Source organism: Lupinus angustifolius, chromosome LG14 (assembly GCF_001865875.1).
Source record: "Lupinus angustifolius cultivar Tanjil chromosome LG14, LupAngTanjil_v1.0, whole genome shotgun sequence".
Classification (NCBI taxonomy): Eukaryota; Viridiplantae; Streptophyta; class Magnoliopsida; order Fabales; family Fabaceae; genus Lupinus; species Lupinus angustifolius.
The window spans coordinates 99,431-122,808 of record NC_032022.1 but is presented as its reverse complement, the minus strand read 5'-3'; the positions used below and the strand labels follow the sequence as shown (position 1 = coordinate 122,808).

At 32.1% G+C, this 23,378-nt stretch overlaps 2 protein-coding genes and 1 long non-coding RNA gene across 5 annotated transcripts; 1 reads left to right on the top strand and 2 right to left on the bottom strand.

The window, feature by feature from the left end:
- On the bottom strand, positions 939-5,415 carry LOC109327147 (polyubiquitin). 3 transcript variants are annotated; one of them, XM_019560199.1, is made up of 5 exons: positions 5,245-5,415; positions 5,002-5,066; positions 3,651-3,836; positions 3,400-3,439; positions 939-1,288 (listed from the first exon to the last, which is right to left on the bottom strand). In XM_019560199.1, the coding sequence occupies exons 2-5, from the start codon at positions 5,002-5,004 to the stop codon at positions 1,206-1,208; spliced, it is 312 nt and encodes a 103-aa protein (XP_019415744.1). In that variant the 5' UTR covers positions 5,005-5,066; positions 5,245-5,415; the 3' UTR covers positions 939-1,205. The 3 variants fall into 3 exon arrangements, with proteins under 3 accessions (XP_019415744.1, XP_019415746.1, XP_019415745.1); XM_019560201.1 differs by having other exon boundaries at positions 5,002-5,058; positions 5,245-5,352; XM_019560200.1 differs by having other exon boundaries at positions 5,002-5,051; positions 5,245-5,352.
- On the bottom strand, positions 2,373-3,393 carry LOC109327149. The gene is made up of 2 exons (XR_002105322.1): positions 3,280-3,393; positions 2,373-3,070 (listed from the first exon to the last, which is right to left on the bottom strand). It is a non-coding gene; the product is annotated as an uncharacterized LOC109327149 (long non-coding RNA).
- LOC109326151 (myosin-binding protein 7-like) lies at positions 17,049-20,462 on the top strand. The gene is made up of 3 exons (XM_019558828.1): positions 17,049-17,183; positions 18,102-19,523; positions 20,046-20,462. Exons 2-3 carry the CDS (start codon positions 18,150-18,152, stop codon positions 20,067-20,069), a joined length of 1,398 nt encoding a protein of 465 aa, XP_019414373.1. The 5' UTR covers positions 17,049-17,183; positions 18,102-18,149; the 3' UTR covers positions 20,070-20,462.

Below are 23,378 nucleotides of genomic sequence, written 5' to 3'. Positions count from 1 at the left end.
TATGTCAAACTGCGACTGGAGAGCCTCTAATCATCGGGATATAGGAAGAGTGGAGAACCACAAATAAGTCATCATGTCTTGAACCAAAATTTTAAGGTATTAGTTCCATGAACCTTTTGTACTTATAAACTCTTTCACCCACCTCGTATATCCATTGTGGGATTTCACACTTGAATAAACCCAACAATATCTTCCTCAAGTGTGGGTACCACACACTTTCTAGTCCGCTCCCCTTAAGTCCACCATGTCTGCAACAAGGGAACCTCCAACCACCGGGGAGATCCATTGTTACCGGGGTATGGGAAGAGTGGAGAGGCACAAGTGAGACACCACGTCTTGAAACAAAACCTTAAGGCATTAGTTTCATGGGTTTTTCCTACTTATAAACTATTTTACTCCTCCTCGCATATCTAATGTGAGACTTCATACTTGAATAAACCCAACAATCTCTTCCTCAAGTGTAGGTATCACACATTTTCCAATCCGCTCCCCTTAAGTCTATCATGTCTCAGTCGAACCATCAACTCTGATACAACTTGTCTTATGCCTCGATATAAGTCCGGCTTGGGCTACCCCTAATTCCACCCAGTCACTCCAACATAACTGAAGGCATTGGTCATCCATATGAAAGAACATGTTTTTTCTCCTTAACTATGATATGATTTAATGGCAAATATATTTTTGTACTAAGCACCATATCATAAAATAAAAGAGATGAAAATGAATAAGAGTTTTTTACATTGTCACTGTATCATTCACCATTCATTTTTAATACAAATAAATGGTAGATGATGCACTAACTATGTATATATTTTTATATTGTCAGTACATAGATATTACACTTAATAAAATAATGACATTCCAAGAGTGAGATTAGTTAACTAACTTATAATGAATCATTCCCCAAGAATTGCTAAAATGTAAATGTCCCAAAAATATGTAAATGGTTCAGGTCTTCAAAATGACCTGAGCCTAATTTGGTAAGTCCTTTAGCATACCATTAGTATAAGGCCAATCAATACCTTAGCCACATCCCACAAATTTGAACAATTTCAGTGTTATACAAACAAGTACATCATTAACCGGAGGGATAGTACTTAAAGCTCATACAAATATTAGTTAATAGAAGTTACAAGAATAGTCTAAGGATTCAATGAGCCCAAAGGTACCGGTTGGTGTAAGTTGGCCGTCGCTGGAGTTTAGCTCTACCAATTGCCACCATCTCCATCTCGTGACTGGTAGAAATCATTCGGCCGAACAATGTTGACCTCCTCAAACTCATTATCATCTGGAAGCAACAGATAGACAAAAATTCCATTTGTTATTTCCGAAAAGCAAAAACAATAATAGGGTAGGCACATGCAATAGAAGATCAATAGAATGTAAATCCAAAAGATCTTCAGTAGTTTCTTACAACCTATATAATACATTCCCTCAATATGTGGATTATTTACTTTTGACAACTACAATTCCATGAATCTAAGTCCAATACATCACTTCATAACTGCAGCTATTGTCAAAATCACATTTGAACATAGTTAACCTTTGGACTGAAAGGAATTATGTTCATCCTTGCAATCTTGGCCCCTATGGTTTCACAAAGACATAGTAAAAGGTACATGACATCTCTTTGTGACATTTGTGGTAAGTTTTGACTTTAATGTTAGCATAAAGTCCTATCCTAATGCTTTTTTGCTGAGGTACTAAATGAATAGGGGTGTTACTCTAAACAAAACAACCATAGCATGCTTGTTTCCGATAGCAATCAACTTTTTTTCTCAAATTGGGAATAATTATACAAGTACTATAAAAACTTGGACGAGGGTTCCTCTGGTCAAATTATTTTGTAAGTAAAATAAGAAAAAAATTCTGGCAAAGAAAAGATGATATTGTGAGGAGGACAAGAGACCTTGATGCAAAATTTAAAAAAACAAAAATAAATTGACAGGAACATATTGCAAATGCCAGTTTTAGGAATGAGAATAAGTAAAATAATTCATAATCCAGAACTAGGACTTGACAAGATAAATAAAATGTAGGAAGAAGCACACTGGAAGAATGCATTTGAACAGTGTTCTGTTTGAAAAGAAAATAAAAATCCCACAACAAATCTAACGATCCCCAGTGCCAGACCTTGTACAGTGGATAAAAGGAAGCCAGCGGCAAATGAAAATCCACAATAAAGCCAAAAACGTATCTGCTAAGTAGCTAACCAAACAAACTATGATGCTACAAGTAGCAATGGCTGAAGAATTAATTTACAATGGACAAATAGGGCTTGGTTGTTTGTACAGTATGTTGTAAATGTGAATGGAATACAGCCTAAAACTACACAAGATGTGATAATGAACAAGGAAGCACTTAAATTGTTTTTTTAGTGGAGGGGGGAGGACATCTAAGTTAAATAATAAAACATGAAAATGATCATCTCCAATACAGATAGTACAGAGAAAAACTAAATGATTTAGTTATTACATGTATCAAGGCACATAGCCCCTACCCAGCTTTGATATTTGACAAAATAAAATTAGAGTTTCTTTTGTATTCCTAAAATATAAGGAAATTCCTAAAGTACCCTGTGAATATGTGAGCTTCGCCCAAAATTTTCAGTATTATTATAGTATTAATGCTTTCGGAAGCAGTTCCTAATTGCTGCAATTTACCAGTGGAAGTAAAATGACTATCACTAATAAAACCCTATAGTCTACTGTTTAGAAGATTCACTAATAAATCCTTTATCTCATCTTGTCCATAAGCAATGCAGCATATACGCAAAGGAAGAACAAAGTAGAGATTCACCCTCCTCCCTACCAACATAGGTATACCATGTATTCCTCCAACTAATAAAGAGGCAAACAAGAAATAGCATAGGTAAACTTTTCGAGTATATCACGTGTTCCAACTCCCAAATATTGAAATAAAATTGACAACAGGTATACCATAGGGCAACAATGATATGAATCTGGGAAAAAGACACCAAAAAAGCTAGCCATTATGGTGGGAGAGCCCATGTCCATATAAATACAACATCGGAAATCCAATGCTTGCTATGTGGGACTAAGTCCCATACCTTGCAATTGGACTCCACAGCCCTTTGACTAGCCCCAGATGAACACAGCAAGGCCAGCGTCATTACCTGTGTCACTCATGTGCAATTGAGAGACATGGTGTAAGTCTCTAATATCAAGTGAGAGGCCTTGGGCAAACCACTGCACAAAAGCTAGCCATTGTGGTTGGAAAGCCTACGTCAATATCAAACCTTCCATTGGAATATTATACTTCCAATGTAGGACTCAGTCATACCTTGTACTTGGGTTCTAACAAACATGCATAAAACTTCTTGAACTTTTTGGAGGCCAGGGGGAGGGGAGATGAGGAAAATGATAATATATACATTACCTTTTCTCAAGGTCAGTGCAACAACAGCATCATTTTCAACCTGAACAGCAAGAAAATAATTTTTCATATGAATTCGTTAAAATCTATGACACATAAGTACAGGTCTTATGAGAATAATTAAAATTAAATTTAAGGCTAGGTAGAGACTAAGAATAGATAAAATAAAAAGTTGAGTTAGATTTATATTAAATGTTAATATTTAAAAAAAGAACAATAAAAAGGAAAATGACATAAAGCATGATATGGCATACCTTTTGCTCCGCCAGAGTCTTAGAGTCCTCTAATACTTCCCTTGTACCAGGTAGAACTAACCTTTGATCATTAGCTGGCTGATCAATGAGTTCTTGCAACTTCTCCTTTATGTCAAGAACTTTGTCAGATGGCTTGCACTTAATGAAGTACGTTGTCTTACTATGCTTAACACGAATGTACATATCCTGACAGGAAAATATAGTTTAGATAACTCCATAATTTTGATAATATATAACAGATAAACAATAACAGATAAACAAGAACAACCACGCTATTGTCCCACTATGTGGGGTCGGCTACATGGGTTGAACAACGCCATAATATTATATCATAAATCATGTCCATTTACAAATAATAAACAGCAGACAAATAAAATAATTAGAGCTGCTAGGATGGATTACAATGTAAAACATGGCAACAAATCCCCATTTATTTTATGAGTAAGATTAACATTAACATAGCAATTAAGCTGACAAGAAGTCTTATAATTTAACATAATATGATATTAATGCACACAAGGCAGATACCTCTAGAAATTGGTAATAAATTGAAAGAGAACAGGCAATTATCTTTTTCAGATACAAACAGTAACTAGTTAACTACTACATGGCAAGATTTCAACCAAACTAGTTCAACTCTAATTTTCAAGAAGATGACATTCAAGTAAAACTTATACAAGCTATAAACATCTCTGTGATTGCTTGTCATCACTGCAAACGTTGTCAAGATTGCAATAGTTCCTAACATCACCGTTGAGGTCGAGCTGTGCAAAGGACCGAGCTAAAGCTAAGAAGCACAATAAGTGGGCTTGACAGAATATGTTGACTAAAAACCTTAAGTCAATAGATTCATGGAATCATCTACTTATATATTCCTAACTTTACCCATTCCTTCTCGATGTGAGACTTATCTCACTCACATTTGCATTCCTAACCATTACCATCTAAATTAAGCTAAAATATTTATCACAAAGGGCAGTCCAGTATACAGGGCTCCCAGCTAGTAGGGTCTACAAATTCTAAATGTACATAAGCTTACCCCGCAAGTAGAGAACCTATGACCTCTAGACCACAGGGCAAAAACATAACAAAGGTTTTAAATTTGGTCCACGAGGTCTTGGCAGCATATATCCACAATTGTCCGAAACTACACCGATATGTTAAGATTTTGAGACTTTTTGAAACCACAACAGCTATTTAAAACCTTGGAAATAACCCCGGGATCACTTAACCTCGAGGGTAAATATTTTATATCATGATATAATAAACTAAGCAGGGTTTATTTATCGTCCCTGATTCATAATTCACTTGGCTCACACCTAAATAACGCAAAGATAAGTGGCGCACTTACCATTTCTTACGCTTCTGGTGACTTCTCCTTCGTATAGAAATTGAAGGATGGTGCAGTCCACAGAACTGGATGAAAAAATAAATAAATTAAATTAAATTTTAAGAAAAGAATGATTAATACTTAGAATTTCAGTGTAATTGGTATCTTCGTGAAGAGAATGAGGTTAGGTTTTGAGAAAAATAAATTGGAAACAAGAGTAGGGAGAAAGTGATATGAAAGAATGATAAGAACAAAGATTCGTACCTCTGAATCTGGGAATCGGAAGAGATGTTCTCAATTTGGTGCTGATTTTGAGCACATTTACCAAATTTAAATATTGTTTTATGATTTTGGTACTCGTGGAAATGAATTTTGGTTTTGTTTGGAGTGGAATATATATTATGAATGTAATATTTATCTACAAGATTTAGAGATCATGCACTTATATTAGTTATTCACTTATTTGAATAGAGTTAACAATGATTAGAGATGAATGATGTAGAATAAAATCATAGTATATAAAATTTATATGTATACATTATTAAGATTAGCGTATTGGCAGCCACTCTATGTTTGTCGACCCGCATTTTTTACTTTTTAAATATTGAATATTTAATATTTATATCATTTTTTTCGTACATGATATTATAATTTTTTAATAAAATTATAAAAATGAATTGTGATATTATTAAAAAAATATATTGGTAGTTTGATATATTTAGTAGATATAATTCCTCTAACTTTCATTTATATTTTTTATTGTATGGAATAATATTATAATAATTATTAATTATAAGGGCAAAATAAGTAAATAAAAATTATGTTATGTAAATAGTTATAATATATTTTGGCTTTATATATATAGTATAGAAGTATAGATATACATTTTTCCTCATATATTATACGAAGACCAAACATACAGTTGGGTCCTCATGTTTCTCGTGAGCCCAAACTTTCATAATCGTGACATATGTAGTTCCTCCCATTTGTTATCTGCATACATAGGGTTTCCTACTATCAGTAAGTCATTAAAGTACTATTTTAGGACTTGAACACAAGTTCAATCAAGACACTAATATATTATCTGTAAGGTGGAAACGGATTAGGCCAGACTTTATCTTAAATAGATTGAACCTATATAATATATAGGAGTTTCAATTTAGCATGTTTAAAAAAATTCAAAACCTAGGTATGATCTATTTAAAAGTTTAGTCTGATCTATTAACCTATTTAAAGACATGTTATATTGTATGGTCTTGAAATATATCATCATGTCTACAATTAAATGTACTAATAGACATACTTTTAATTAGGTTCGTATAACCCTGATAATTAAATTATATTTTATATTAAAGTTACTAATACAATATATAGTTATATTAAAATGGTATAATATGAACATTGTTATATAACATAATTAGATAAAGCAGATTTTTAGGCTTAAGAAGCTTTTTAGATGGCGTAAAGTATGTCATATTAAGCTAAATATCTTTTTTGAAAAGTTTGAGCCTAACTTGTTCACACAAAAAAATCTAGTTTGGTCTGACCTATTGTTGGTCATGTAATAGGCCTATGATAGATGGTCTATCATGTTTATATCCTTAATTATATGGTAGAGTCTCATGACTTACGTATCATATCGAGTTTGTTATGCTACCCAATGTGATGATAGTCATTTCTCTTTAGGTGGCTTCACTCGCCTATTAATATTCAGTAATATATCTTAGTTCAGTCTATAAGTAATTATTTTCGTGATACAACCCTTAATGAAAACATCATTTGTTAGGATTTAAGCAAATGGAAGAATCCACATAAAAGACTAATCTATTTTTATGGGAGAACCTCGTAGATTAAGTATCACATTGAATTTATTATGTACATTAATGTGTGACTTCTAACATATGACTATAAAATTTATACACTTTAGTGTAAAGATTTACATATAAATGTTACATTATTCATCATTTATTTGAATTATTTTTTGTGAAAAGTTAATAATGATTAAATATAAATGATGAATGATACAATAATAATGTATAAAATTCATACAATAACAGTGCATACATCTTTTTTTCCTAACATATAGTTTGAAAGTGAAATAAATTGTTTGCTAATATAGTAAAATCACAATTTTAATAGTTAGGGGTCACATGCACTAGAACAAAAATATGAGGAGACTCTACCTCGTTGATAGCACTTTCCTTCTAAGGGCAGCCTCTTCATGAGGGTAACTCCAACTAATGATATGTTTTTCCTCTATCGATGCAAATCTCATCATATCATATTATTGGACAACTTCCATAGCTCTTCCTATGCACTAATGGGTTCATTTAACAGATAATTCTTATATACCAAAATAGAATGTCTAATTAGGTATACCTAAACCATTACCTCCTTTAACGTATAAATGATTCTAAGATGGATACCAAAGAATGCATTTAGAGCATCTTCATTCATTGTTCTTATAGAATTCTTATTGAAATAGGAATATTCTCATTGAAATATTGAAATAAGAGTATTTTTCATTCATTTGTTGATGCATTCTTATTTCATAAGAATACTTTTTGCACAAGAAATCCTTATGTTTATTCTTATAAGGAAATGTGGGTCCTAGAGTGGATGAAACAAAAATTATTTATTATTATAAAATATAAAAATATGAATAAGTTGTGGGACTCAAATAAGAATAAAAATGATATTTATTATTGTGAATAAAAATTACAAGTTATTCTTAATTTATAGCGATATAATAAATTATAAAATAATATAGAAATTCAAATAAGAATGGAAGCGACATTATCCAAGAGAGATGCGGTTATATTCAATCTATTTTGAATTCAACATACTAAAATATCATGTCTCTAAAATAATTATATTTCGTAAACAATGTAACATGTTTAAAAAGTTACTCCTTTCAGAAATTGTTCATATAAAATATAGTCTCATAGAAAATTATAACAATCAATGTAAGTAATTAAATAAAATATAAAAATTTTGTCTCCCCATATAAAAGATATTAAGCAATTCCACAAGATGGGGAAAAGGTCCATTTGAAGGATGTTGAGTGCTCATGTAGATGGCATGTCCCAAGAAATTGAAGAGACGTTCCGACTCAAATTGCAATCAGCCAACATATTTGTCTCTCTAAAGGTATGTTGCACATGCATTTCTCAATTCTTGCTAAGCAACTCGGAGATATTTTGAAGAACTTGACCTAGATGGTGAAGGCGAGTCTGGATTATCTCAGAAACCATTTGGATTGCCTCAAGATAATTACTTACTAGAATAATAGCATTATGACCCTTGTTCCAAGCCAACTGAAGACCCTACTCCATAGCAAGCAACTCTACTAGGATGGGAGACCCAATTCCAAACTTAGTAGAAAAACTAGATAAGCAATGTCCATAACGATTACGGATAGCTCATCCGCCTCCAATTGAACGATCATGGATAAGACAACTACTTTCAACATTAAGCTTCACCCAACCAGCCTCAAGACAACACTACTGAGTATTAGCCAAGGCTACTTCAGTCGAAAACACATCCATGGAGTACCAATCTCTAAAATCTTGATGGACATTTCTTGAGACAAAATATATGTTTCAGGGAGTAATACCAAAAAGGGTATTGTTACCCTACCGCTAAGCCCACTAAAAACTTACCAAATATATTGTGCCATTATAATATCAATATAACAAAATTGAATAAGATTAATCTTTTCTTAACTTCGACTCGATAAGGATTTACTCAAATCTAGTTTAATGCAAATTATTTTTCATCTCAAGATCAACTTAATTAAAGTTTACAAACTTTCATGCAAAATATGCTGCTCACTAGCTCGAATGATGAGCATTCATACAAATATATATATATTAATGCCCTATTAGATCTCTAGGCAGACTAAAAGGTCAAAGGTTTCATTCTTCGAAACGACATTTATAGGGTGGGACAGTCACGCACCCCAAAAGAGATTAGTTCATTGTTTGCCTGATTAGCACGTATTTGATGATGGGATATTTCCAGCCATCGGGATCATTGTTTGCTTGATTGTCATTATGCTCGATTTGAGGATGGTCCTTTGAATGATCGATCAGTTGTTGCCCGGGCTCTTCGTGTTGGCTAATTTTGACAGGATGTATGCTCTGGCATTTTGTTCTCAAGGGATGTGTTGTATGGTTGCCTCTTCGAATTTAGACATCAGTTCCATCATCTTGGCCATGTATTTGCCCAAGAGGGTGGGTCATTTGTCTTGTGTACAGGTATCAAAATGGGCGGGGCGGGTCAGGTCGGTCCGCCAAAACCCGAAAATTTATAAGGCTTGAGAATCATATTAAGTATTTTTTATTGAATCCAGACTTTTTAGTACTGCCTAACCGAGCTATATTAAAACCAGGCTCGAGTCATGCTACTCGTTTTCCTTATTTTTTTTTGGGACATTTGGCTTGGTAATAAGCATTATGTGAAAATTTACAAAACAACTGTCGATACCTCGCTTTCATGGGTGCGATGAGAAATATGCAATTAAGTACAATGGAGTCGCTATCGATATTGTTTTAGAGGGAAAACATGAAAAACCAATTCTTGAAAATATGGTTGATTTGCTCAAAAATAGAAATTGAGTTCGGAAGTCGGTTACGGATGAGGAAGGTATTAGGCACATCATACCGCCAGTTATAAAAACGGTACTTAGATTAGTTTTGTGGATATTTATTCAAAACATTAATTTTACCATCACATCTAACAAAATAAGGAAAGACAAAAACATTTTTTTTATTTTTTTGTGCCTGACAGAGAAATAACTGCTCATACTTAGTAGTTCTTTCAGAAAAGAAAAAAAGTAGTTCTTTCAGAAAAGAAAAAAAGTTGATTGGTTGATATATTTTATTTATTTATTTTTTGTTTTTTTTTTAAATTAGGATAAGATAACGAGACTTGATTTAGTTAAGTTGTTTTGAAAGTGTCCACCTAAGGTAACACGACAGAGAACTAGTGTCGTAGTGCACTACCTATCATTGATTTAATTAAGAAAATGTCAATTTTAGGTAACACGATAGGGCACAAGTCCCATAGTGCGATACCTCTCCTTGATTTAGTTAAGTTATTTTGAAAATGTCAATTTAGGGTAACGCGACAGGGCACAAGTCCCATAGTGCACTGCCCATTATTAATTTAATTTGGAAAATGTCAATTTAGGGTAATGCGACAGTGCAGAAGTCCTATAGTGCATCACCTCTCATTGATTTAATTAAGAAAATGTCGATTTAAGGTTACGCGACAAATGCGCTACCTCTCCTTGATTTAATTAAGTTATTTTGAAAATGTCAATTTAGGGTAACGCAACAGGGCACAAGTCTCATAGTGCAGTACCCGTTACTAATTTAATTTGGAAAATGTCAATTTAGGGTAACGCGACAGGGCATGAGTCCCATAGTGCACTACCTCTCTTTGATTTAATTAAGAAAATGTCAATTTAAGGTAACGCGACAAGGCACAAGTCTCATAATGCACTACCTCTCATTGATTCTCATTGATTTAATTAAGTTATTTTTGGAAATGTCAATTTAGGATAACGCGACAGGGCACAAGTCCCATAATGCACTATCCCTTATTGATTTAATTTAGAAAATGTCAATTTAAGATAACGCGATAGAGCACAAGTCCCATAGTGAACTGCCTCTCGTTGATTTAATTAAAAAAACTTCATGTTGCATTTCCATGTATATATAAACATTATTATCGATTTGTGAAGATAATAAAATAAATAGCATTCATAAATAAATAAATAAATAAACAGAATAAAAAATCAATTAAATAAATAAAAAACGAAATAAAAAAATAATTAAATAAATAAAAAATAAAAAATAAAAACTAAAAACCCAAAACAATAGCTAAGAAAAAAAATTAGGGTTAGGGTTTTGAAATTAGTTCGCAAATTTTAGGATGAAATTGATTTGGGGTTTTTAGGATAAAATTAATTTGGGGTTTTAGGTTAAAATTAAATTGGGGATTTAGGGTAAGGGTTTTGAAATTGGTTTGGGAATTTTAGGGTAAAATTAATTTGGGGATTAAGTTTTGAAATCAATTTGGGGATTAGGTTTTGAAATCAATTTGGGGATTAAGTTTTAAAATCAATTTGAGGTTTAGGTTAAGTTAAAATTAAATTGGGGTTTAGGATTAACGATATTGTGAGATGTTCAACAACAAAATTAGTTTTCAAACATAATTACTAGACAACATATACACATTATAATAACAAAAAAAAGAATGAGACAAATAAGAAGAAAAATACATCTTTAGTGCTTGTGGAAAATGAAGAAGATGATACCTTTGTTTTTTATTCTCTCTTCTCTTATTATCAAGTGTTTTTTCTTTCCAAGTGTGCCTCTTTCTTTTTCAAAAATTAGGGTTGTCTCCCTTTTTATTTTGTTGATTCCCCCACTTGTGAGTTGCTAAGTTAGGTATTATATAGAAGGTGGATATTAGGGTTTTTGGTTGGGCTAAGGGAAAAAGCCCAATCGCCACAAACATTTGAAATTTTGATTCCTCCCTCTTTTTATTTTAAATTTTTTTACCCAGGTCAAAATTGGATGTTTACAACAACTTATAATAAAAAATAGATAATAAATATTGTGTTATGAACTTTGAATAAAAAATAGAGTAACGTCTAAACATAAATATTTATAAATTACAATAATGTTAATAAGTTAACCATTATATTATTTTTCCTATTTTTTGGAATATCCTTTTAAGTCCAATAACAAAATAATGTATAAAATCAAATGATAAGACATTAAACCGTATAGATTTCAAATTTCCCTTCTTAATTGTGTATTTTAGTTAGATTTAACTTCTAAAACAAAAACATAATAAAGAAAATAATGTTCATAACAAAACTAAAATACAACATAATTGTTTACTATAAATAACTTCACACAATCATATTTAATATAATAGTTCATAATGAAAGTGTTGATAAAGAACATACAAAAGATAATATTTTTATAGTGTTCAAAGATTTATATGTTAAAGTGAAGTTACAAATTATATTGTGTTAGGGAGTGAAAGTCAAATAGAAATGTGAGATTTAATAAAGGAGTTATGTTAAAAATCATATACCTAGAATTAACATTACATCTTAACTCAAACACAATGCATTAAATCTATAAGTTTGGTTGCACTGGGCATAACAATGTATTTAGAAAAGTTATACATTAACATCAAATGATATATATTTTTTAAATAGATTAAATATGTTAAAATTTAAATAAATATTTTTTTAGTTTATGCGGGCTGACCCACCAAAACCTGTAACCCACTTAGGGCGGGTTTGGACTACAATTTGATATGCATAAATTTTATCTATGATTTTTTGCCCAGCCTGGTTTAGCCCGAACCCCATTAGACATTATTTCCTATCTATGGTTGCCACAAGGAGACTTAGACATTAATGGTAGCGACTCATGTAATTAATGATTATTTGTCCTTGAGGTCATGGGTTCGAGTCGCGGGAGACTCCCCTTTGTGGGGAATAAAATACTGCAGGGGGTATTTAAGCTAGTGGGTGGCATGCGTAGAGTCGTCATGGACCGGGGAGGTCGCATGACATTTCTGCGGTGCTACCGATGACATGCTCAGTGTCGTCATGGACCGGGGAGGTCGCATGACATTACTGGGATGTTACAGGTTGGTTCTGACCAATGTCTGATGAGATAGGAAATAATGTCTAAGTCTCCTTGTGGCAACCAGGAGGGCATATGCCACCTTTTCCAACTTTTGGTATCTGAGTTATGGACCTTGTAGTGCCTTGTTGGTGAAGTAAATTGGGCGTTGTCCTTCATTAGTTTCTCGGACCAATTACATGACCATTACTTCTTTTATTATTGTTAGATAGATGTACAACACCTCATTGGGTGCTGGCTTGGTCAGAATTGGAGGGGAAACAAGCTATTGTTTGAATGTTCTAAAGGCCTTTTCATAGTATTATGACCATTGAAACATTTTGTCCTTCTTCAACAATTGAAACAAATGGAGTGAGTGCCTCGAAGCAGATGAAAGGAATCTAGAGAGGGAGGTCAAGCGATTGTTCAGCTATTGCACTACATTAACTATGCGGGGCTCCTCGTCTTTATGAAGACTTGACACTTGGTAAGTAATGGACTAGCAATCTAGGATTTTACTTAAGTATTTTGTTGTTGTTGTTGTTGTTGTTATTCCAATACTGTTGTTATTGTTATTTTTACTTGTTTGCTTGGATATTATTTCAAAACATCTTGTTATGTGTTCTTGGACCATTTGCTATGTATGAATTATGTTTCTTATTTGTTGTTTCAATGCTATTCTATGACATGATAAATTCTTATCTAGCATTTGATATTATTCAAAATTCATATCTTGTAAAATTATGACTTTGCCTTATAAATAAGTCAACAGATCTTGTTACCTTTTTCTATATATATGTATATTGTGCTGGACAAAACTAGCTTTTCTTCTTTTTGATGAAGTCAAAAGGGGGAGAAAAGTTGGAGTTGTATTTTTCTTTCAAAACTTTTCAGGCACATACAATAAATGAAAGGGAGAGTATACAAGATATGTAGAGCATATTCGAACTTTCAACAAAGTTATATCATCTATATATGTTGAACCTCGGAAAAATTCAGATCTCCATTTTCAAAAGATATTGGTTTGTCCTCATCAAAAGGGAAGATTGTGAACAAGATCTTGCTCTTGACCTTGACACGATTTTGATGAAGACACCAAGATCACAAAAAGAAGAGAAGGAAGACGACCATGAAGACATGGAAGATTCAAGCTTCAGGATGTTTATAGATTAAGTCTTCATATATGTACTTTTATCCTTACACTCACTTTAATATTTAGTAGCAATGCTCAAAGAAATCAAAATAATTTTTAAAGAATTGGATATGTCTAAAATGCAAAGTCAAAATTGCTAGTATTGAGTTACTTGACCTGAGTAACATGTTACCAGAACTAGGTAACAAATTACTTGAACTTTGTGGCAGTGGGTAACAGGTTACTAGAACTGCATAAAAGGCTACCTAACTAAGAAAACAGTTACAAAGCAAAACTGATTGTTGTAACCGATTAATCAAGTGTATTAATCTATTCCCACTTTGAACAGAACATTTGGGTAATCGATTACAGAGTTGTTGAAACCATATTTTCAAATTCAAGTGAACAACTTTCATTCAAAGTGAATAGGTTTCATTCCAATTGTGTCTCCTCTTCATGGAAGGGTATCTTGGCTGATTGGCAGCCTATTTAAAGGCATTATGACATCCAAATTAAACACACGAGATATACACAATAACAAACAATCACACAAAAACTTTCACAACTTATTAAACAAAATTCTGCACATTTTGTTGGCAACTTTGTTCCTAAACTTTCAAAAGATTGAGAACATTGTATACTAAGTATTTATAGTGTGAGATTGAGGATTGCAAGTTATAGAATTGTCAAAGGCAATCCTACCATTGTTATATTCTTCATCTTGGTTGTAAACTTTTCATCACAAATGTGTGTTGAGAAGGGGAAAAGAGTTCAATTGAAAAGAGAATTTTCAAGGGTAGATAAGTTGTGAGTGTGTAAGGTACATAGGTCTTGGTGAGAGAATTTGTAATTACAACTCAAATTATCTAGTGGAAAAATCTCTTGTGTGGTAAGAGTACTGTATGTAACCTTCAGTGGACAAGAATGCGAACTAGTATAAAAACTCTCTGTGTACTCTTCTTCTACTTATTCTTGTCATTTAATTTTGATTTACTTGGTTGAATTCTGCATAAATAATCCACTGCACATAAACATTGATAACATAGCAAAAAAATCAGTCATATTCTCCCAACAACTAATTCACCCCCTCTTAGTTGACATCTTAAACTTACACGTACTATATAGATATTTGACTTACAACTTGTAATATATTGTTTAGTTGTATTGTATGCCTATCTTGTGGCTTTGACATAAAGGGATGTAGTGTGTAGGTAGCAAGCAGCCTGCGACAAAGGTCTATGTTGTTCAGACGGCATGGCAGTCTTCCATAGGTGGCGTAGCATAGGAACATCATGAGTGATCTCTTGTACGATTGCCTATACCCTATCAACAATACATCATTCTGGATTGTCCAGTTGATCGACCAAGACGCGAGAATATTTAGGATGGGTTCACCTTATTCAATTTTATGTCAACATCTTTTACTGTGTCTACTCAAGACGTGTGTTTTTGGACTGGACTGGAATATTATTTTTAAAAGTAAAAAAAGAATTACATGTCTAATCTTATCCTTCCCTATTTCTTTTCACATTAAGATACACTTCTATGTTAAATATAGAAACGTGTTGTACAACTCATACTTTTTTATATCAATATGTCTCTACACATATTTTCGTATGATAAACGCATGTATAAAAATCACTTCTCATTATTTACATTATTGTCATTATATTAGTATTATTGTTTTAACATGGTTTTTAATTTCAAACCGTATTTTTTTAATTCGAAAACTTTAATATTATGGATTATTGCTTCTATAAATAAAATTAATATACATAAAATCTAGAGAGTAAAAGTTTAAAATTTGTATGAAGGATAATGATGAATTTTATTTTAGACATATAGTAATGTATAAATTGGAAATACTGTTTATATTAGTGCATTTCTTAAATCTAGAACTTTCTATAAGAATACAAACATTTCTATATTATTTTATGAAGAACTCTAATCTCTCAAGTTGTCCATCTCTATTGGCAAATTGCTTTAAATATTATTATTTCATATGTATATAACTAATAATATATTTTTTTACAAATTTTTCATAAAATAAATATGTTATTTATGAGTAAATTATTAATAAAGAATATTATTTTATGACACATATTATTTATATTGTAAGAGAATATTTCATTTTTCCATATATATATATATATATATATATATATAATCATACTCCTAACCCAATCCATGAGTAGCAGGAAGGTTCATGACTTGATGTACGCAATGCAACATGTGTGGGAAGTTGACTCTACATAACATAGTTGACCATGTTTTCTATTCTATTCTAATTAAGGTGGTCGGCAAAATACTATTTCATTATATAGCTGTGCCTTCAACAAGGCCACGGTTACACATATTTTATTTATTTATTTATTTTTCTCCAATTATTATATTTTATTTTAAAATATAATATTTGAGATTCCTTATCCATTCCTCAAGAAAAAAATACAAAAAACTATAGCATCTCCGAATTATTATTATAATGATCTTATTATCTTAATCTCTTATGAGTTAATATTGTATGATACTATGTATTTAGTTTTTATATATTTAATTTTTATAATTAGAATATATTTGTTGTATTTGATCTAGTTTATTTATAATTTTTGTGTGTTTATGATAATATTTAGTTTAAGGTGAGATGTGATTAATTAATATGTTGGTGGTGGTTAATTAGGATTATATGGTTTTTTGTAAAAGTTAAATAATATAAAGGGTAAAATAGAAAATAAAAATTACACCGGTAGAAGTTACACTATATTTTATTTTTATATATCGTATAAATATAGATGACTAAGTTGAATGGAAAATGTTGCTTGTGGAATGAGAAACAACACATTTAACGTTGTAATAGATATACACTCATTTCTTTTTTTTTGGGTACATAATATAATACACTCATTTTCAATAAGATTAGCAAAATTCTTATTTTATCTTTTAAAGCTTATGTTTTTCCAAGAAAAAAATAATGTTTTAAAAACCGAATACAAATTAATAGTTTTCTCAATATATATTCTTAATTATCACTCTTTTTTTATTGATGTTCTTAATTTCTTTTTTTATTCATGTTTCTAATTTCTTTTTTTATTCATACAACATTAAAATTTGATTATTATTGACTTTTAAATAAATGAGTGGATAAAAGTGTATATAATTTCTAAAAGTAACTTACATAAAATATAAGGATATTTGGAAATTGGAATGGAGCAGTTTTGACATCATTTGACAAGGAAGTAATGATTTTGTTTTGTCTGTAACTTGAAGCCAAAAACCACAGAAAATTCTCTTGTTTTTTCTTCTGTTAATCATTGGCCTTGAATTCTGTCACACACTTTTCATAAACACCACTCATAGTTATCATTAATGGTTTATCTCATTCACTCTCATTTGGATTGTGTTCAGATTTTGTACTGGTAAGTAGTTCTTTTCTCTCATACAATTTTTCTTTGTTAAGGATCATAAATTTGCTTGTTATCATCACCAAATGGATCACCTTCTTTGGTGTGAAAAGCCATTTTTTTATGATTGATATTGTGAAAATTTTGCAAAGATGTAATTTTTTTAATGCCCAAAAGTTCCTCTCCTCCAAACTCCTCATTGCTCATCATGGGTTTTTGTATTTAGTTATGCCTTTGGTGATAACATGTTCTTTTGATATTTTATTTGGAAAGGAAAAATAAATTTTATACCTTTAATATTTGTTCCCCACTTTCCAGATTTCTTTGGATATTTGAGGATGAGTAAAATAGTATGAACACAAATGCTATCCAAAAAGCGTGTTAGGTCGATGTGCCAATTGTTGTGAGTGATTGAAAAATGTATTTAACCAAAAAGTTTAATAATTGAATATTTTTCCTACTAATCGGAACAAACAACTGATACATAGAATGACAAACTTTTATGGTAATCAAGAGTGGAGGGGGGAGTGGGGTATGTCACGGTACCCTAATTTCATGTATTCCTCCATGTTTGGTTTGGTCTGGTCTGAGTGAATCGAATTTATGTGCTTTATTTATACTTAACCCTTTTGTGAGATGGAATAAATGTTCTATATTGTTGTTTATAGAGGAAAAATATATATGCATTGATATCATATGAGTTTTATACACTATCGTTGTATCATTCACTATTAATGTTTAATTATCAAATGAATTGTTAGAATGGAATGACAAGGCTTAGTAAAATAAATATGCATATCATTACATACCTCTTTACTTGGAGGGGAAGAAAAAGTAGAGTATTGATTGGTACAAGATGAAATTGGTTGATATCATGTCAAATAAAAAGTTGCAATTCAAAGGCTGATACAAACTTCTATATTCTGTGTTCAGGAATTAGTGATTACTTCAGCTTAGAATTTAATCAAGTGTCGCTGTAGCATGGCAGAAACCAATACATTTTCTGCGATAGCTCGAACTCAAAGTGATGTAGAAGCCATGAAGGGGGCGCTTAATGCTCAACAACAACTTCTGCAAAAGTTGTGCATCGAATTGGATAAAGAAAGAGAAGCCTCGGCTTCAGCAACAAGTGAAGCATTGGACATGATTATGCGTCTGCAAGGAGAGAAGGCTGCAGTAAAAATGGAAGCGAGTCACTATAAAAGAATGGCAGAAGAGAAGATAGGACATGCCGATGCCACACTTGAATTCTTTGAAGAGCTTATGTATAAGAAGGAAATGGAAATTGCGTCGCTCGAGTTTCAAGTCCAGGCTTATAAACACAAACTTCTGAGCTTGGGGTGTGATCTTAATGCCAGTGAGTTTGAATTCTCAGATGATCTGTTGTTGAATGGAAGTGATCAACAAAATGGAGAAAATGGTACTGTGAGAAGGCAAAATTCATTGCCCCCTCTTCCATTTAAGAATTCCTTACTAGCTGCAAGAAATGATGAAAGATCAACTAGTCCAGTTTCAATTCCAGCTTCAGATGTAATTTCTCGGGTAGTCGATGAGAGCATTGACAAGGAAGTTAGTCCTAGTTCAACAAGCTTGGAGTTGACACAAAAGTCAGTGGAATTTGCATATGGAACCCATGATTCATACTTGGAACAGATAAAAAAGTTAGACCAAAAAGTGAAAGTGATTTCGGATTGTACTGAAGGAGAAAAGAGTGCAAGCTTGTGTAATAGAAGAGGGAGGTCTTGTTCAATATTTTCACAAGCCAACACTAAGATACCCTGTACTAATTTTGATAAAGTAATTCACGGTGAAGGTACACAAGATAGAAAAGAAGCTGTTAATCCTCCTTGCTCGCCTAATGTCCATGATGTATTCGAAGTCTCGCACGCTAGTGAAAAGCTTAAACTCGGTGAACATGGGAGAGAAAGGCTTGCAAAATTGTATTCTGAAGCAGAGAACAGATTAACAAAACCAGACTCATTGTCTGAAGGAATGGCTGCATCACATGTTAAACATGACGCTGAAAAGCTAAAGGGTATCCTTAGAGTACATAGTGAAGTCAAAATACCTAGTCCTAATGATATGATGACTATCACTGGTCAGAAAAAACATGGGATGTGTGTGGAATCCGATGCTCAAGCCGAATTTCAAAAGCTGCATCGGAGAATTGAGCAACTGGAAAGGGAGAGAAATAGAAGAAGGCAAGAGATTATCCATGAAGAAGATGGCCAAGGGCAGTTAAGGCTGTTGAGGGACATACAAAGTCAACTCACATTGATACAATCAGAGATGAGGATCTGGAAAACCAAAAAATCTACCCCTATTGATGATGTGCCTTTGGGTCCTCTCCAAGAGGTAAAAATGTACTTAGTGCTGTTTCTTTTCCTTGTCTTTTTAGACAAGATTTTTTTTCCTGCATCAATTATTGAATTCCCCTCCAATTGACACTAGTTATCATTTGGTATTAGCGGTGTTTTAAATTGCCATTGTGGTCGCAATTATATTCACTGTTGCGGTCATTGCAGTGTTAATTATTTTGTGATTAAAAAAATACGTATGAATTCAATGTAGTTTGATGCAGCCCAAATGCAGTCTGATGTGATTGCACCATGGCCCGATACGGCCGCATCATTATGATTCAATATCACACTATAACTGTGGTATAATATGGTTACGACAGTCACCGCAACCGTAATATTGTAGTCGTATCACGTAATGCGGTCCGTAATTTGAATACCTGGGTATTAGTTCAATTGTGATGATCATCCATGAGGAGGTGGAATATGTAGGGACTGACTTTTAATGAAAAATTGGTTTACTTATCCTCTTTCTGACCTTTTGAAATAAGTATTAACAATAATAAATTTCTATGAACAGGCAATGTTGCACTTTTGGCTTTGATGAAGTAAATACAGAATGGTCATCTCAGATAACCTATCAACCCACTGCATGATATGATGTACATATGCTTTGTCTACAAAGAGATTCTTTTTGGGACACAAGAAGGTAGAACAAGTCTTCTCATTTGAATTTAGTTACTCAAAAGTATATACCTTTCCATTTTATGTTGTACATGAGGCACTAAAATAATGAAGGTGATTTGAATTTCTTGTAGGTTTAAAATATAGTTTGATGTGTTTTTGCCCCCTATGATTGTGTTATGATACACATGGCCCAGTAAATTGAAGAGTTTTGTGCCTTACAAAATGACTACTGTTTGGTGTGTTGTACACCCTCATTGAGTTGAAAAATCAGTGTCCTAATTGCTTTATTTTAATGTATACAAAAGTTTGAGATTTCTATAGTTTCTGTATTCCTTTTGCTAATTCTTAGCAACAGAATAGCTATAAACTGACCGTTGATTATGCTGTGAAGTGTGGTTTGATGAAGAGAGATTGACAATTTGACATAATACATATTGTATCGTCATTAACTTTAAAATATAAGTATTTGCAAACGAATGATAGATGATGTATTAATCGAGTATAAATCTTTACACTAATAGTGCATTTAGATATTACAGTCGATATAAATATATAACTATTGAGTTTCCTTGGCTGCAGAGAATTAGCTGGTGAGTCTCAAGTATTTGAGTGAATAGCATCTACATGGGTACAATTTTATGCATATAAATTGTTGGAACAAAGATCAATATGTACATAACAAATGTAAATGGCTATAATTGAGACTAGTGACATTTCACTAGACATAATCATTGAAGAGGAAGTCTTAACATATTGCAAATGAGAATAATGTATATTTTGGTGTAAGAAGTGAAATTATGTTAGTAACCTTTTTTTAATGTTTTTTTTCCTTTCTGAAAATAACAAAACATTCAAAAAGGCAATAGAAAAAAAAACACTATACAAAGAAAGAAGATTGCTATACAGAGCTGCAACTTCCACACTATCCACCTACCACTATCGTGTCTCATCCTCCACCTACCATTGTCTTGCCACATCCAACCATATGCATCCTCTTTTATGAATTTATAGAACAGATATGTTTGTGCCTAAATTGGAATAACTTATTAACAAGACATTGGTCTAACGGTATAAGACCATGTTAGATGTTAGGATGACTAAAAGGTTAAGAATTCGATTCCTCGAAATGGATTAGTTCCTTATCTATAAAGTGAGATAATCCTCTTGGTAGTTTCAAAAAAAATATTAAACTTATATGAGAGTCTTTTGTTAAAATGTATCAAAAAATTTTGGAGCAACCAAACAATTCCAACAACCGATTAATTCGAACAAATCAAATAAAATTGGGAAATTTGTGCCCGGGAAGAAGAACTAAGAGGCCTATGGTGTAATAGTGGTGGTGCAAAGATGGTGTAGCGGTGGCTGCCTGATTGGATTCCAGAGTCCTTAGTATTGCATTTTCTGGTTTGTAGTTGCATATCTTTACCTACTTTTATAGTATATCAAAATATGACAAATGTCGATCATTGAGTGAGCATGAGGAGGAGATAACTTATTTACTCAGGATATTGAGAATAAAACATATCCTCATCCCAACATAATTTATCTATTTTATTTAGTTTTAGAAATGTTTTAAAAAAAATAATAATTAAATATGATACATGATATGATTTTAGTGGCTGCAAGAAAATAACTTATTCCGATTACAAATATAATGCATTTTAATTGAGCAAACTCAAAAAAGTCCATACTGACTGAAGTGGTTGAGCGAATACACATAAATTGTTTGAGTTTTTGGCAAGGCTATTAATTGTTTACCTTGTTTTCAGCTCCTGCTAATACAATCTTCATAAGTGGTATCCATTTACGATCCACTATCTCTTAATGAGTTATAGGGAAATTGATCACTGAACCCAACACTTTAAAGTTTAAAATAGTCCTTCAGTCCATGTTGGATACTTCTCAACACTCTTAACTATATTTTATACAACTTTTTTGTTAATTTTTCTTTTGAATGTTTATGCCATTATACATGAAACTCAAAATAGTTAGATAGACACTTAGATTTTAATATGTTTATGATGACTGATGCTAATTTAAATATATATTTTATTCTCTCTTTTGATTTAAGATATATGATAGAGAATATGATATTCAATTTAACATGAAGTAGTGGACATTAAAAATAATAATAGAAAGTACATGCATTTTCATTTTTTAACAAATCTAAACATGGTGTTAAAGGAGATGAAGATGGAGAATGAAAACTCATATCTCATTATTAGGGTTTAGGAAATACAAATATATAAAAGAGTAAAAAATAAAAACTATGAGCCACAATGACTTGGGCCTTACTAACATTTACAATATCAATACTCTCCTTCAAGTTGGGGCATATAATTCATATGCGTCGAGCTTGTTACATATATAATCGACCTGTGGAGCTTTTAAAGATCTGGTGAAGATATTCGCTAATTGGTCATTGGAGTTGACAAAACTAGTGCTAATATCTCTTGACTCGATCTTTTCTTTAACAAAATGACAATCTACTTCAATATGTTTAGTCCTCTCATGGAACACAAGATTTGAAGCTATGTGCAATGCCGCTTGATTGTCACATATTAGAGTCATTTTCTTGTAAGACTGAGATGGCAAATAAGAGGGGGGGAGTGAATTAGTTGTCTTAAATCTATGACAAATTTTTCTGCAATTTACAGAGTTAGTAGCAGCGGAAAAGTTATGCAGAAAAATATCAAGTAAATTTAAGGAGATAAAGGAGAAGAGAATACTTAGAGATTTTTATATTGGTTCCCCCTCTTATCCACCGAAGGTTACATTCAGTACTCTTGTAGTACAAGAGATTTCTTCACTAGATATTAAGAGTAGTAATTACAATTTCTCACCCCGAGATTTCCTTGTATCTTACTCACTCTCTAATACCTATGTCACTCTTTGGAAAACAACCTTCCCAAGTGACTCTATCCCCTTTCTTATCATGCCCTTGTGAAAGAAAGTATCTCAACAAATTGAACGAATTTTTTTTAATTATGGCAAGGATTGCCTTTACAAGATTTGCAACTATGATTTCTTGCAATCCGGTAACTCTTTATACATTTAGTAGCAATGCTAAGAAGGTTTCAAAAAATTGAAATAATACTTAAAGCAACTTCAGAAAATTTAATCTGAAAGTTAAGAACAAGTTATAGAAAGTGAAGAACAAGTATTTCAGAAAAGTTTAGGTTGTGTATGTGAGTTGTACATGTGAATTATGAGTTTCAATGCTTTT

Bases quoted from the DNA above. Each gene is read 5' to 3' on its own strand.
- LOC109326151 (XM_019558828.1), top strand. From the start codon at position 18,150: ATGGCAGAAACCAATACATTTTCTGCGATAGCTCGAACTCAAAGTGAT. The intron at 19,524-20,045 runs GTAAAAATGTAC...TTCTATGAACAG, and splicing joins CTTTGGGTCCTCTCCAAGAG to GCAATGTTGCACTTTTGGCT.
- LOC109327147 (XM_019560199.1), bottom strand. The intron at 3,440-3,650 runs GTATGCCATATC...CTTGCTGTTCAG, and splicing joins AGACTCTGGCGGAGCAAAAG to GTTGAAAATGATGCTGTTGT. The intron at 1,289-3,399 runs GTAATGTATATA...TGTTGCTTCCAG, and splicing joins TGCACTGACCTTGAGAAAAG to ATGATAATGAGTTTGAGGAG.